Source organism: Podarcis filfolensis (genome assembly GCF_964270895.1).
Source record: "Podarcis filfolensis genome assembly, chromosome: 14".
Classification (NCBI taxonomy): Eukaryota; Metazoa; Chordata; class Lepidosauria; order Squamata; family Lacertidae; genus Podarcis; species Podarcis filfolensis.
Genome location: NC_139616.1, coordinates 24991066 through 25007547, shown reverse-complemented (window position 1 = coordinate 25007547; position 16482 = coordinate 24991066). Strand labels below are relative to the sequence as shown.

Sequence of the window (16482 nt, the reverse complement as noted above, 5' to 3'; positions counted from 1 at the left end):
GGATTCAAGCCCTTTGGGACAGGAAACCAAGTTAATCTTTGACTCAACACTTCCATTGTCCATGTGGCCCCATTGACTCAGCAGTGCTAACTCATGTTCCAGTGAGCAATCACTACCTCTGCAGAAAGGATTCCCGGATTGAGTGAGGGGGACGGCTAGAACGTGCAATCATACCCTGCAGAGCTTGTGTAAATATTTCAGATGCATATCTGTGCCAATTCAAAGGCAATTACATAACCATGGGCACGCTGCATGGAAGCTTCTTGCTTGCGCTTCTCCCTCGCACACCCTTCCCACATAAATAAAACGTGTCTGTTCACTGAAAGGAAAGGAAAACCAAGGAAACACGAGAGGGCAGCTTCCCTTCCAGAGTCCACACCGATTGCTGATACCTCTGGTTGCTTCAAGTCATTTCCTGCCGAATTTGAACTGACTCCCTTTTACCAAGTACAACACTGATCTAAAAGCCACTTGATTTGCTAAGCAGCCAAGTGAGTCCTACCAGCAACGAAACAGCGGCCAGCTTGCATTTCCCTTCCTCCATGAAGTTTGGAGGATGTATCAACAAAGAACTATGCTCAAATGAAGAGGATGTGGCTAAGCAAGGGCTGAATCTGTCTACACGTGCGGAACTATCAGTGTTAGAAACTCAGATATATAAGCTAATTGCCAAAAGGCATCTTAAACCTGGGTTATGGCCACCAGAATGGAATGTCTAGGCGCCATTTATTTTTACAATGAAATATGATTGTTCTTGTTGTTGTTTTATTATTATTATTATTATTATTATTGTTATTATTAATTTCATTTCTATACCGCTTTATGTTTTAAAGAAAAAATCTCAAAGTGGTTTACAACACACTAAAACATCAGATAAAACAATCCAGAATAAAACAAATTCCAGCTTCAAGGAAAATATTTCAGATCCTTCTCTAAGTGACATTTTGTTTTCCCCATATTTCATTACCTACTTAATTTATATAGCTGCTCCATAGCAAAAGTACTATGGGAAGCCAATGTGGTGTAGTGGTTAGAGTGTTGGACTAGGACCTGGGAGATCAGGGTTCAAATCCCCATTCAGGAAGCTCACTGGGTGGCCTTGGAGTCAGTCACAGCCTCTTAATCTACCTTCTAGATCAAGCCAAAGCCCATCTAGTCCAGCATCCTGTTCCTACAGTGGCCAACCAGATGCCCCAATGGGAGAAACCTGCAGGCAGGACCAGAGTCCAACAGCATTCTCCCCAATTGTGAAACCCAGCAAATGGGCTTCCTCACTGTGGTCTGCAAGAGAGCTTCTCCTTTTTGTAAGCTGCTTTGAGGTTTTATTACAGGTTGTGAAATAAAATAAATAAATAAAAGTCCCAAAGATCTCAGAAACCCGATCCACAATAACTCCGAGCAGGGCTTTCAGTGTGGCTGTCCCTGTTCAGTTGTCGTGACTAGCTAACTTCTGGTCAGAAGCATAGCTGTCAACCGTCCCTTATTTGGCGAGAAAGTCCCTTATCCCAGCGCCATGTCCCGCTGCTGTCCCTTATTGATGATGTCCCTTAATTTCCCCGGGTTTCATGCTCGCCCAGCTCGGGAGGGAAGCAGCGGCTTGGGGTCCTCCGCCGCGTGAGAGCGCGCGCGCACGAGCTGCCGCGTCTCTGTCTCTGCCTTTCCCCCCTCAGAGTGCATCGTGAGGAGCCCGGTAAGCAAAATCCCTTATTTGGGCTGCTGATCCCTTATTTTCAAATCTGTAAGTTGACAGCTATGGTCAGAAGTGAACCCAGTAGCGGCAAATCGGTTGTAAGCTACAACGGCCAACATGTGTTTCCCAAGTTTGCAGACCAGCACATTTCACAAACAAAAAGGGAGTAACTGCATTCTACGCAATAGCATAGAATGGTAGGGTTTATACAACATATATGAAATGCCTATAATAGCCTTGTTCCACCTGCCACATGCTTCTCCTCCTGTTACAACAGAAAGACGGGAAACCGAACATCTCCTGAAACAGGAAATCTGCATCTGTTTCAGGCCTGGGACACAAAGAATGCAAGAGGATTGTGTTTTCCTAGCCAGCCAAACCCCCCCCCCCCATTAAAACAAAGAAACAGAGTTCCTCTCTCACAGCCCCTGCAAAACAACTGATCAGCTAAAAACAAGAAGAGGCACAGGTGGAAACAGCTGCCTTCTGCCCCTTTATGCCAACAGTCAGAAAACAAAATTAGAAGCTGCTCTCATTAAGAGGAGGAGCAGAGCACTTGCCTTATCGCAGGGCAGTAAATATTTGCATGTCAGTGCAATCTGATTATTCACTTCCTGCCCTGGAAGTTTTCTGACAGGGCAGGAGAGCAGAATAAGCAGCTCACGCTTCTGAAAGAGCATCTGCTGGCAGGGCCCACCTGGTCAGCTGAACTCCTTGGCTCAGAGCCAGCTGAGCTAGGACCCGGGAGCTTCCACAGCAAAAGATCAGGTGGTGCCAGAGACAGAATATCCTGGACAAATGACAAGAGCCATGCAAGAAAAACTGCCAGCACCATTCGCAATTCCAGGTCAGAATGTGAATTTATTTACAGATAATATGTGCACTCATGAAATCAAACAAACTGTAAGTTATTGGGGGGGGGGGGAACAGCCACGTGGTTCTTGTGCTGAACCTGCATTCCACAAATTCCGCAATTAAACAAACCCTTCTAAGGGCCTAAGCAGATTACTGCCCACCCGCTCCAGATAAGAAGCAAAACAGGCCTTTCCCATTAATGCCTTTGTTATTCAACAGTTAGAACAACATGCTAGGCCATGGGTGGGGACCCTCAGGGATCAAATCCTGGTCCCTAGAACTCTCTCTGGACCACACTTCTCCCTAACCACAAACCCTTTCCCCTGGCTTCCATAAGATACCCCCCTTGAGTGGCCATACAAGCAGGTGGCCATCACTGCCTCTTGTGGTCAATTTTACATCATGCCTGCAGTTTGCTCTTTAAAGATACGGTATATATAACCATTGTCATGGTTAATTGCATGAATCGTATCATGTCTAGCTGCGTTTCACATCTACTGACACAGATTCGGGGGTACAGGTGCAAAGGCACGAGTGCTCATCTAAAGCACCTACGCACCTGTCTGTTTTTGAAAAGGTAGGAGGTGTTTGACAGTACAATTTGCATGAACAATTGCAACTGGGGGAATTGCTGGTGCGGGAGAGTGAAAACTGAAATTCTGCAGACAGCTCCATACATCTTGAAAAGCAATACATGCTCACTTCCACATGGTGGCTGAAACAAGAGGGTAAAGTAATTTTTTTAATTGCTTTTCAAGAGCAGCATCCCAAGAAATAACAGAAGGCAGCTCAGCCTTGAGGAGCCTGGGAAACTCCTTTATACCAGGGTACTATCTGACTGGCAGCAGCCCTCAAGGATCTCAGACACAGATGGATCTTTCGCTTCCTAGTCCTCTTCACTGGCATTCCTGGCACCCTTGACAAGGAGCTGTACTGGCACCACTACCTGAAAAAAAATCACTTTACAGAATAGCCACCAGCTGAGCAAGTCCCACATAAGCACCAAAGCTCTGCTGGGACCACCTCCTCCTCCTCCAGGGTCCTCTCCCCCCATCCATCTGGGTGCACACAGCAGCAACGCAGCCCCCTAGGCTGTGCTATCACCTAGAAGCAAGCAGGGGCAGGCAGGCAGGCAAGCAGGGCCTACTCAGGCTCTGACATTTTTGATGCTAGTGCAGTACAGTGGTACCTCAGGTTAAGTACTTAATTCGTTCCAGAGGTCCGTTCTTAACCAGAAACTGTTCTTAACCTGAAGCACCACTTTAGCTAATGGGGCCTCCTGCTGCCGCCGCGCCGCCAGAGCACGATTTTTGTTCTTATCCTGATGCAAAGTTCTTAACCTATTTCTGGGTACTATTTCTGGGTTAACGGATTCTGTAACCTGAAGCGTATGTAACCTGAAGCGTATGTAACCCGAGGTACCACTGTATTGTTGAACACATTGATGGGTTTAAAGACTGTCTCAAGGCAAATCTTAAAAAATGTAGTATAAACACCGACAACTGGGAAAAACTCGCCTGCGAGTGCTCCAGTTGGAAAACAGCCTTTACCAAAGGTGTCATGGACTTTGAAGACACTCAAACTCAGAACGCAAGGGAGAAATGTGCTAAGAGGAAGGCATGCTTGGCAAATCCACACCGTGATCAACTCCCACCTGGAAACCAATGTCCCTACTGTGGAAGGACGTGTGGGTCCAGAATTGGCCTCCACAGTCACTTATGGACTCATTGTTAAAACCGTGTTTATGGAAGACAATCTTACTCAGCTACAAGTAATCACCAAAGAAGAAGAAGAAGACCACCTGTAAAAAGACTGTGTGAAAGGATATTGTTAGGAGAATCTGCTTATTGTAAGTGTCAAGAAGGTTTGTGCAGGAAAAATCTCAGGCTTGGACCAGCTTGATAGAAAGCAGACACTGAATTCTTTCTGCTGAATCAGGCACCCAAGCTCTGATAATGCAGGCATGCTTTCCCTCCAAGAATATTGCTTAATTTCTACACCTGCATCAAGCTAAGGCAAGGGAATGGAATGCCTCTATATGAGCCTTTATAAATTATAGGCCTGTGGACTCAACTCTTGTTGATTCCCCAGCAACCACTGTTGCGACCAAATAAAAGCTGTCTTGAACATTACCATCTGGACAGCTCCGTTGGTTAGAGCGTGGTGCTGATAACGCCAAGGTTGCAGGTTCGGTCCCGGCTGCATATTCCTACATTGCCGGGGACTGGACTAGACAGTCCTCAGGATCCCTTCCAACTCTACAATTCTATCACAACTGTAGTGTTTAACTGCAGAAAATCCACTACACTAGCATGTAAGCATTTAAATGTCTTCTCTGACGATATACAGCTGACTCTTTAACGTTTTCATTTTGGTTCCTAGGAATTTGAAGCATTTCCCGCCCCCCCCCCAAGACCTGTTTCGCAGGAGAATCTCCTCCAGAGATTGAAGATTAAGCTAATCAGCTTCCTGGAGCCCTCCTTGCCCCTGACATTAGTGCGTGCGCACACACACTCCTGATGGAATGTCTAAGAAGTGATGAAATCTCTCAGAGAGGCCATAAATCGTGTCACAGTCACTGAGGAATGCCAGCCAACAACGTTCCAAAGGAATTTGCTCTTTTCCTGTTCAGACAGGGATGTGAGTAGGAGAGAGACCTTCCGTCCATCCGAGAGCAGATGTTTGCTAAGAATTTCTGAGCGGCAAATGGTCCGTTTCACCCTTCGAACAGCTGCTGCTTTGCTGCAGGGTAACAGCCAGCAAAGACTTTTGGCATGCGGTTCTCGGAGTCAACGTGTCCTCGGATGCAACCCTTTTGCGGCTGGGGTGAGGAAGGAAGGGGAATTTGCCCGCTTGGAAGGCAGGGGGAAAGTTCACCATTCAGTTCCAATAATAACATTAATCGGAAAGCACTTGCACAAGGAATGATTCCCTTCCTGACAGACTCAGCCAAAGTCTTTGGTGCTGCCTTTTGCCAACCTGGTACCCCCCAGGTGTTTGGGATTCCAACTTCCATCAGCCCCAAACATCTGAGGGGCACCAGGTTGGCAAGGCTGCCTTAGCATATCAATAAAAACGGAACGGAATCTTCTGGAGCTGACAGAAGCCAGAAGGGGTTTTGCCAAAGGAAAGTGGTTTCTGACCAGAGAAATTAGCCACAAGAGAAACCACTGTATACCAGATGTCAGGAAAATACCACCAGCAATGGGGAGGTTGCTGCTTTGGGGTCCTGCTGTGAAGTTTCCAGAAACATCTGTCTGTCTGCTGTCAGGAGTGGAAGAGAATCCTGGACCTACCACTCTCTCTCTCTCTCTCTCTCTCTCTCTCTCTCTCTCTCTGTGTGTGTGTGTGTGTGTGTGTGTGTGTGTGAGAGAGAGAGAGAGAGAGAGAGAGAGATGTGTGAGTAAAAGAAAAATGACAACAAAGACACATACTGCAGGATTGCACTTGCAACTTTCTGCAGCTCCCCACACTTGCAACACTCTTTAAAAACTCCAAATGTGCCCTCACATCCCTGGAGGGTCAGCTGACCCCTGCTCTTTGCACTGCCTCTTCCTGAGTCAAACTGTTTTGCTACCTGGCCCAGCACTGCCTACACTGGCCCTTCAAGGGTTCAGACCTTCCCAGTCCTACCTGGAGATACTGGGGTGAAATCTCACGAATGCAAAGCATGTGCTATATCAGGATGCTGTGACGCTTCCTAAAAGGTCCTCTGCAATGTTCAAAACTCCCATTGTTCTAGGCGTATTTTGCGACAGGCAATTTCATTAGCTTGAGTAGTTTCTGAGCTCAGGGCGCAGTACTGCACCTAAGATTTCAGATTAAGACTGCAGAGTGGAAGGAAAGGAGGATTTTTTTCTGCTCCCCATTTCCAGCTACTCTCTGAAGACTGGAGAAGGGACCCTCATAATATTATAAGGGGGTGGGGCAGGGGAAGAACTAGACCATGTGAAAAATGAACATAATATTTCAGTTGCAGTTCATTCATTTTCAGCTTTGCATTCTTGTTATAAAAAAGGTGTGCCTAGACATTCCGTTGCTGCACCCATAACCTAGGTTTAAGGTGCCATTTAGCTCCTAGCTTTCATATCTCAGTTTCTAACACTGGTCCTCTGTATCTAAAAATGTGCACTTTTCTCCCATCAGTGGATTTCCTTCCAGTGCAATTTAACAACATGAAAACACATCAAAATGGTTCGTGTTATCACACAGCATCATTTTATATCCAAATATCAAAACACAAATCTTTTCTCAGTCTGTACAGCGTGAGACACTTAATCTCAGGGTCATGGGTTCGAGCCCTGGGTAAAAGATTCCTGCACTGCAGGGGGTTGGACTAGATGACCCTTGTGGTCCCTTCCAAATCTACAATTCAATTATTCCATGAATGGCCTTGCCTGCAGGTTGAACACAGGAACCCTTGCACCCAAGGGAAGCAACATGCTCCCAGAATCCAGAACTTGTCTTAGAGGTTACCTTGGTGAATGATGCCTGGAGGTGATTACCCCTCCTTTTTTCTTTTCTTTTCTTTTTTTGCATCATCACCAACATACAGTAATTAATTGCTTATAAATTTCATTTTTAAAGACTCTCATGTGGCAACACATACAAGGCTTAAGAAACGCTGCCTACACACTTTCCCTTGTACATTTCTACCTAGCTCTTTATAATTAAAATGGACACTGATGAGAGTATTTTATTTCTCCTGGGGGTAGATTGGAAAGCTGGCCTGTCAATCTGTGCTTGGAACTGAATAGGGATTTAAGGTGGATTTGAAAAGTGCATTTAATAACAAACAGTTCCACCATTAGCTTGGAATTATGCTAAATTCATAATGCCCTGCTCGCAAAGTACACCCTTTCACAACCAGGGTGGACTGGTTAACATATTATCAGTAGGGAAGGGAAAAGGAGACTGTTTTAAACAAACTAGATGGATTTCCCCCCCAAAGCAATAAGCACTTAGAAGACAAAAACGTAAGTGAGGCCATTTTAGAGACAGGAGATGTAAAAAGAGAGAGACTGTCATTTTACTAAATGGACTCATTTGGCACCTGAAGAATTAACCAATGTATTATAAGCATAAGCTTTCTATGAACTAAAGTACATTCTATCAGATGCACGGTGTGTTAACCTCAGGTCAGGTATCTCTCTCTCTCTCTCTCTCTCTCTCTCTTTCTCTCTTTCTCTCTTTCTCTCTTTCTCTCTCTACTCTCCCCTCACTAGGGATTAAGAAGACCCATGTTCACACAGCCACAAAGCCCACTAAGCAGCTATAGCAGCTATGGGTGGATCACAATCTCTCAGCATGTCCAGCCTCACAGGGGTGTTGTGAGGATAAAAAGCTAAGGGAACCTTATAGCTTCTTCTTCTTTTTTTAAAAAAACAACAACTGTGTTGATGCTACTTAGGAGGATTTGTATGCTGGCATAAATAACTGTGATAAAATGATTTGTACTTTTCTGGAGGAAAGACACAATATAAATGAAAGATACACATGCATACATAATTGCCTATATATATCGTTATCCGTGCACAAAAGGACAGGTCAGTGCCCCAAGGGGATTACAGTCTAGAAACAGACACAACGGACAAAACAGGGAGGAAATGGAGGCAGGGCATAAACAGAGTGAGAATGTGTGGCTATTGCAGTTATACAGGCTTTGTTACAGTATGAGGGGTGATGCCCAAGGCTTTGCACACAAACGTGGGTTTTCAGGGTAGATTTGAAGAAAGTGAAATTGACAGCCTGAGAGAGGCATTCCAGAGGGGGAGCTGCATTAATAGATCATTGGAACAATGCTTTATGCCGAAGTAGCCAAAGCTGTGTTCACTAGATGTAACTCAATCGCGATTCCCATCAGCACCAGCCACCTTCCCAGGGGCAGGAGCTAACCCACAGCTCAGTGACAGAGTGTCTGCTTTGCAAGCAGAAGGTCCCAGGTTCAATCCTCACCATTTCCAGATAAAGCTGGGAGTGTCTCCTGCCTGAAACCCTGGAGAGATGCTGCCAGTCAGTGTGTATGTTACTGAGCTAGATCAGGTACCGTATCACCAACCTTTTCATACCCAGGACCCACTTTTAACCCATATCTTAATCTTCTACCATGTACTCACGGGGAGGTAGTGTGCTCTTGTGGTGATCTGGCTGGGAACAAGTTGCAACCAATGTTTTAAATTAGCCAGGTGATGGGTGACTAACATGGGTCCAGTTGCAACCATGTGGAGATCTCTGGATGCCAGGTTTGCGACTGACATCTCCATCTGGCTGGCCACTCCCACCTTCTTAAGCAGGTAAACAGAGTAGCTTATTTATTGCATTGATAGCCCACCTTTTTTTCCAAGGAGTACATGGTTCACCCCCCTCCTCAGTTAATCCCTACAACGACCCTTTGAGGTAGGTTAAGGGACTGTGACTGACTCCAAGGTCACCCAGTGAGCTTCCAGACTGAGTGGGGATTTGAACCCTGATCTCCCAGGTCCTAGTACGACACACTAACCACTACACCACATTGGCTTCCCATTGCACTTCTGCTATGGGGCAGCTATATAAATTAAGTAGGTAACAAAATATGGGGAAAGCAAAATGTCATTTAGAGAAGGATCTGAAATATTTTCCTTGAACCTTGAATTTGTTTTGTTCTGGATTGTTTCATTTGATGTTTCAATGTGTTGTGAACCACTTTGAGATGTTTTTCTTTAAAGTATAAAGCAGTACATAAATGAAATAAATAAATATAAAAAATTTCATTGTAAAAATAAATGGCGCCTAGACATTCTGCTTTGGCAAATGTAACCCAGGTTTAAGGTGCCTTTTGGCAATTAGCTTATATATCTGAGTTTCTAACACTGATTGCAACCAACTAGTGGGTCCAGACCCACCAGCTGAAGACCAATGAGCTAGACTGATCAGTGATCTGACCTGGCAGAAAACAACTTCTTATAGTCCTATGTACCATGGTTAGTAGGGACACGGGTGGTGCTGTGGGTTAAACCACAGAGCCTAGGACTTGCTGATCAGAAGGTCGGCGGTTCAAATCCCTGCGATGGGGTGAGCTCCCGTTGCTCGGTCCCTGCTCCTGCCAACCTAGCAGTTCGAAAGCACATCAAAGTGCAAGTAGATAAATAGGTACCGCTCTGGCGGGAAGGTAAACGGCGTTTCCGTGCGCTGCTCTGGTTCGCCAGAAGCGGCTTAGTCATGCTGGCCACATGACCCAGAAGCTGTACGCCGACTCCCTCGGCCAATAAAGCGAGATGAGCGCCACAACCCCAGAGTCGGCCACGACTGGACCTAATGGTCAGGGGTCCCTTTACCTTTACCTTACCATGGTTAGTGGTCCAGGATGCTTGGAATTGCAGTCCAATTACATCTGGAAGGCACCAGGTTGGCCACCTTGCTTACACCCAAGTCCCCTGCCCTTCGCCGGAAGCACAAGGCCTCTTCTAAAGCAATAGCTGCCTCTCTGAGAGCTGCTTGCAAGGCACATACTTCCCATCTAAGACAAAATTATATTTATGGTGGAACAGAAGAACAGACGTGCATAGCAAAAGCATTAAGAACAAAATGATGTTGAGAGCAACAACGAAAAGGTTATATAATAGAGCAGTACCAACACAGAAAGGAGACGTTAGGAGCTGGCCTCGTTTTATCTCTGGCGTTACCAACTCTGAGTTGCATAATTAAAGCTCTCCAAATAAAATCAACATATTCCTATCCAATGTCTACACTAAGCAGCCTTCCCCAACCTGGTGCCCTTCAGACGTTTTGGACTACAACTCCCAGCACCCACTGCACACCAGATTGGGAAAGGCTGGTTTAAAGAACGAAAAATACTTTCTTTCCCTCCTGAATGAAGCATACGATGAAAATGATTTTTAAAAGGCAGCATTGGTGTGGCGGTCACAAATTTGGCAAGTTAAAATGCAGGGCCAGCCCTCCAACATCTTCACACCAGAAGCAAAAAAGCATTTACCTCCTCTGATTGTTAACCTGGCGCTGGCTAATTTTATCAGCTAGGAAAGGTAGGGATCCAACAAGCAAGCATGATGTCTCAACCCTCTAAGCAACTTATCAACATCCTCAGGCTGTTCAAGCTAAAAATAATTCATAACAGGGCCAGACAGTGTTCTAGCTGTATCTTTCTCAGATTCTGTCAAAACTATGCCAGAGCTGACATGAATGATCTCATCTGCAGAAGGCACCTATGGGCCTTTGAGAGTTAAACAGGTTGATCCATTGGGCCTCTGCAGCACAGGCCTTTCACCACTGAGAAGAGCTGCATTTGCTGGCATTGTGCAGAATCAATGGTGGTGGTGAAGTGAGCTTTCTTCACAACAGTAGTATAAGCTCTAAAATGGGCTCCAATCTATGCTTGATCATATTCCCTTTGAGTTTTCCACCATCTGCTCTCCAACAGTCAACCTTGCAGTTTCATTGATATGGTGCAGAGCTAAAACCCAAAAAGCTAAATTGACTCTATGGCTTGGCCAATAACATTAGGAAGCAGTCATCTCAATGGCCCAGGTCACCTCCTGATTCAGGGGTAGGCTACAGCCTCGGTAAAACTGCTGGCCCAATCTGTGGGAAGTTCTGAGGGTCTACCAGTCGTCTTCAAGGTCAAACTATCAAAACTGGTCCTCCACATCTATGGAGCTTAATTGCAGCAGACAGCCCAGACCTGATCTAATAGTGATTTGTCCATGACAACAGTCATTACTAGTACCCACAGACTGCCACGCCTGGTAGGGACGCGGAAAAGGGCTTTCTTGGTGGCTGCTCCCAGACTCTGGAACTAGAGAGTCCTGCAAAAGCTAGACTGGCTCCCTCCTTGTTCTCCTTCCACCAGCAAGTGAAAACCCCCTTGTTCCCACAGACTTTTGGAATTGACTGCTTTTAATGAAACGGCTTCTGACGTGCTATTTTTATTGTAACCGTTTGTAAGTTCTAATCACAATTTTATATATGTACGGTATATAGTTTTAATTCTGTTATTAATTACTTTTTAATTATTGTTTTCCTATGTTTTTAGTGACTCTACCTTTTATCCCCCCATCAGGGGGAAAGGTGGGGTACAAATAAATATGTAACAACGACGACAGTTACAGACACTCAGAACCAAACAATTCCTGAAGTGGGTATCCAACAAAGGAGATGGGCTACAGAAACCCCACCTCTTCAACACTCAAACAAAGGCTCATGTGGCACCCCAATCTGAGAGGCTCAGCCTGAACCCCTTAAACAAACCAGGTCTCTGTTATACATTCTGCACCAGCATTTTCCAGGTAGACATAACACATTATATGAAGAATTTTTTAAAAAGATACTATATATCAGCAATGTCCAACCGGTTGGCCGCAATCAACAGGTAGATCGCAGGATATTTGAAAGTGTTCACCCGGTTGCTCCTGAGCGATCTCCACCACCACCACCACCACCCCAACCCTAATTAGCATCGCTGCTGAGACAGCTTATTTCCTTGGTCAACATGTGTGGTATTCCCCTCCTTAAAAAAACTCAACAACTCTGGTCCCCCCCCCCCAAAAAAAGCTCAAGAACTATTGGCAATGACAATGGGTAGATCACTGCCAGTTTTACTACACTGGGAGTAGATTGCATTCTCTAGAGAGTTGGACGTGCCTGCTATATATGCTATATATCATTTGCACTGGGTGGCTAAAAGTTCTAAAGTTCTGAGAAATTGAGAAAAGTGTTTCTCTATCCACTCCATGTATCTACCTAGTCTATCCTACGCAATACATCATTTTATAAACCTCTCTTATTACTTCTGTTTAGTTTCCCCCCAAATTAATATGTCCAACATTATTTAGCCCTTCTGCACTGGAAAAGTGCTCCAACCTCTTGATGGTGTTGGCTGCCCTCTTTTCCACCTTTTTCTAGAACTAAGGTACCCCTTTTGAGAGCAGGCAACCAGAACTGAACACAGAATTCCGAACACAGCTGCGCCATAGATTTACATCAAGGCAGAGTGACACCGGGTGTGTTTTCATCCCGCTTCCTAATACTTCCGAGCACAGAATTTGTCTCACTCATTTCAGCTGGGTACCAAATTGACACTCACACTGAGCTATCCACCGTGTCCCCAATATATCTTTCAAGGTCAGGCACCACCAGAGCCCATCAGTGTATCTGAACGCGCATCACTTTGCAATTAACTTACACTTAACCTCATTTGCCATTTTGTTACCCACTCATACAATATAGGCAGATCATCCTGGAGCTTTCCAGATTCCGCTTGGGTTTTCACCATCCTGAACAATTTGCTGACATTTGCAAACTTGGCCATCCCAAACACCTCCCATGACTACAGACCATTTAAGAATGTTAAATTAGCACCAGCTTCTTACAGAAGCTCAGCACTTCCTTCCTTCATTGTGAAACCTACTTTTGCCTTCTACTTCCTCATCCTACCCTAGCAACTAACTGATAAGAAGTCCTAGCCTTTTTACCTCAGGTCTGCTAAGCTTACTTAGCAGCCTGAGTCTGCACACAGGTTGAGTCAGAACCTATGTTCAATTCTCAATAGCATTTAACCATTTCCAGAAGACTGATTCATTGTTCCATTGACCTTAGCACAATTTTTGCCACTGCGATTGCTTGTGGAAGTATTCTGAAGGGGGAATTGGCACACCAGAAAAGGTCTATCCATCCATCCATGTGGATTTTTAGAGGAAATATTGTTATTTGCAGCAGTTTAATTTTTATTTTGAATAGCCAGTCACCTTGATGAATCTCTCTCTCTCTTATTTTAAAATGGTATTGTATGTTTTCACATTGAAAAATGCTTGGGTAGTTTATGATATGGTGATACAAATAAATAAGAAATTAAAAAAATCTACCCTGCCTTTTTGAGGGGAGCCTCTCACTTCAAAGAGTCGTGTGGATATCCAATGGAAAACATTTTTCTACATATACAGGAATCATAAAAAAAATGGACTCGTGAACGTAAAAACATTATGTGGGTGGTTATGACCAACAACAATTCATCTACACGTATGAAAAACGGAAAAGGATTACAGGACCCTGACAAACCAACAGCAGAACTCTCACTTTAGGAAAGGAAGAATCAATCCATTTCTGGGCAGTGTCACTTTTGCATGGTTCTGTTGTGTACGGTTTCTACATCAATCTGCGATTAAGAAAAACTAAAGGAAAACTGTATAAAAGTACATACTTTCAAAATTGCGTTTTTACTTTTAACCTTGCATTTCTAAATGTAGGTTCATAAGCTTTTTGACCCTGGGACTATGAGAGAGCATTCCGAAAGTACAAAAGTCAGCTGATAAATTCCAATTAGCACTCCCCCAAAAATTTCCTGTCGGTTCTGAAAGTGTCAGTTTGTATCTGACTTTGGAAATACAATATCGGATTCCATGAATTCCATCGTGTACATCTCAGCATTGCAATGGAGAGGAAATTAGGGACCTGCTTGTACTATTCATCCCCCCACCCTTCACTAGGCAGAAGGCTTCAATATAGAACTTTCCAGGCACTTAGAGTTGTCAATTCACAGGTAATCCTGACAATCAAAGGCAATCATTTTGATTAATGCAAACATCTTGGTACCATTTCAAATGAGAGCCTAAGGCAATGAGCTGCTTGCTGTTTCATCCCGCACTCCACCCTTCATCCCCAGCGCCCAGACTGTGATGTGCAAACAGAAGAACATCTTCAGTTCTGTTATCTGGAGATGTCAGAGAACATCCACTTTGCTGGAATAGCCTGTAGTCAGCATAGCAACAGCACAGTATGGCGATTCTGTGGGGTTATGCAAACATGTTATTGCAGGTGTCTTACTTGCGTGTTTAAGTAGCATTTCCTGCAAACAATTAATGCAGTTTTGGCAGCCACAAAACTGTCACTGCAGACTGGAGCCGGAGGGTGCGGAAAGGCTCTGCCAACTCACAAATAATTTTTTTAAAGTGTCTCTTTTTCACAGGCGCTGCTTTTAGCGATGCAGCAGCTACAAAACATTCGGGGAAGTCCTCTACAACGGTCTTCAGCAGAGAAACCTGTAGCTAGCGAGTCCTTGCACTAGGGCAGTTTACAACTTAACCTCCAGCCATAATTTTATCTTTGGCGGGGAGAAGTGGTTTAATAAGCGCAGATTCCGAGTCTCAGTAGTCCATTCACTCATTTCCTCCCTTTCTTTGTAAATATCCCTACACACGAGCCTGAACCCACAAGAATATTCCTGTGCTCTTCAGCTACAGTTTCGAACAACCACTTTAAAAGCAACTAAGAATGCGAAGAATTGATGCTTTTGAATTATGGTGCTGGAGGAGACTCTTGAGAGTCCCATGGACTGCAAGAAGATCAAACCTATCCATTCTGAAGGAAATCAGCCCTGAGTGCTCACTGGAAGCACAGATCGTGAAGCTGAGGCTCTAGTACTTTGGCCACCTCATGAGAAGAGAAGACTCCCTGGAAAAGACCCTGATGCTGGGAAAGATTGAGGACACAAGGAGAAGGGGACGACAGAGGACGAGATGGTTGGGCAGTGTTCTCGAAGCTACCAGCATGAGTTTGACCAAGCTGTGGGAGGCAGTGGAAGACAGGAGTGCCTGGCGTGCTCTGGTCCATGGAGTCAAGAAGAGTCGGACACGACTAAACGACTAAACAACAACAACAACAAAGGGAAACGAGGGGCTCCGTCTTTTCCCACCCCTCCAAGTCCCCCCCGCGCCCCCATCTTCCCCCGAAGTCCGGGGAAAGAAGTCCTGCGCTCCGAGGGCAGGAAAGCGCCAGGGCGGCCCGGCGAGGGACCCCAGCCCGGCCCCGCTCCGTTTGCCTCCCCCTCCGTCCCCACAGCCTGACTCACTCGGCCGCGCTGGTCCCGTTGATGGCGGAGCCGTCGGGCGCGGGGTGGAGCTGGATGGGCATGGGCTTCTTCTTCGGCATGGTCTCTCTGGCGCGCTCCGAGGAGGCTGCCCGCCAAAGCGCCGCGCTGCCTCCGCCCGCCGAGCCCCGCGCTCTGCCCTCTAGTCCTGCGGCGCTGGGCGCGCTCCCTCCTCGAAGCTCGGAAGCCGAGCGGAGGAGCCCGGGGCGAAGCAGGCGCCGGCTCGCTTTGCGCCTTCCGGGCTTCGCCTGGGCGCTCCGCCACCTTCTGGGCGGCGTTTACTGCGGCCGCTGCTTCTGCTCCTGTGCCGAGGCGAGCTCTCGCCTCCTGCGCGCTTTAAAGAACAAGGCGGGGAGAGAAGCGCCTCAGCGGCGCGAAAGGGCGGAGGGTCCTCCCCCAACAAGCGAAGGGGTCCGGCTTAGCGCAGGGCGCATGTGCTCAGAACCGCGCGCATGGACGTTGTGGAGGGGTGAAGCCTCCGCCAAGCTGCCCTGCCCTTACTTTGCCCGGAATGCGTGGGAAATTGCGGCAGGGAGGGGCCGCGAAAGGCGCGCTCCGGGGCCAGAGCAGCCCGGGAAGAGCCGGTGCAGCTGAGCGGCAGATCTCGCATGCAAAATGGGGCACAGGTTCAATTCCCTCCCCATCCCCATCTCCTGGGGTGCTTCCTATCGTTCCAGGAATCAGCGTTGACAATACTGAGTTAATGAATGAATGAATGTATACTGAGTTACAAGCAACTTGTTTCGGGGACAAGAACAGCGGCACAAAGTCTCAGGTTCAATCCCCGGCGTGCCCAGGAAGGGTTTGGAAAACCCTCGTGCCTGAAACCCTAGAGCAGCGGTTCTCAACCTGTGGGCCCCCCCCCCCCGATGTTGTTGGACTACAACTCCCATCATTCCTGAGCTCTGGCCTTGCTAGCTAGCAGTGATGGGAGTTGTAGTTCGACAAGATCTGGGGACCCGCAGGTTGAGAAAGGCTGCCCTAGAGTTATCTGCCAGCCAGTCTAGACAGTACTGCGCTGTATGGACCACTGATCTGGCTCGTTTCTCAGGCAGATTCTTGGGTTCCTATAATTTCCTTT

At 46.3% G+C, this 16482-nt stretch overlaps 1 protein-coding gene across 1 annotated transcript in view; it reads right to left on the bottom strand.

Annotated features, from left to right (window-relative positions):
- Window positions 1–15836, bottom strand: part of MAP2K1 (mitogen-activated protein kinase kinase 1) — a 39129-nt gene extending 23293 nt beyond the window's left edge. Inside the window, exon 1 of the mRNA XM_083586883.1 lies at window positions 15384–15836. Coding sequence (XP_083443009.1) covers window positions 15384–15463 — 80 coding nt within the window. The 5' untranslated portion in view covers window positions 15464–15836. The remainder of the gene's footprint in view (window positions 1–15383) is intronic.
- Window positions 15837–16482: the final 646 nt, after the last annotated feature.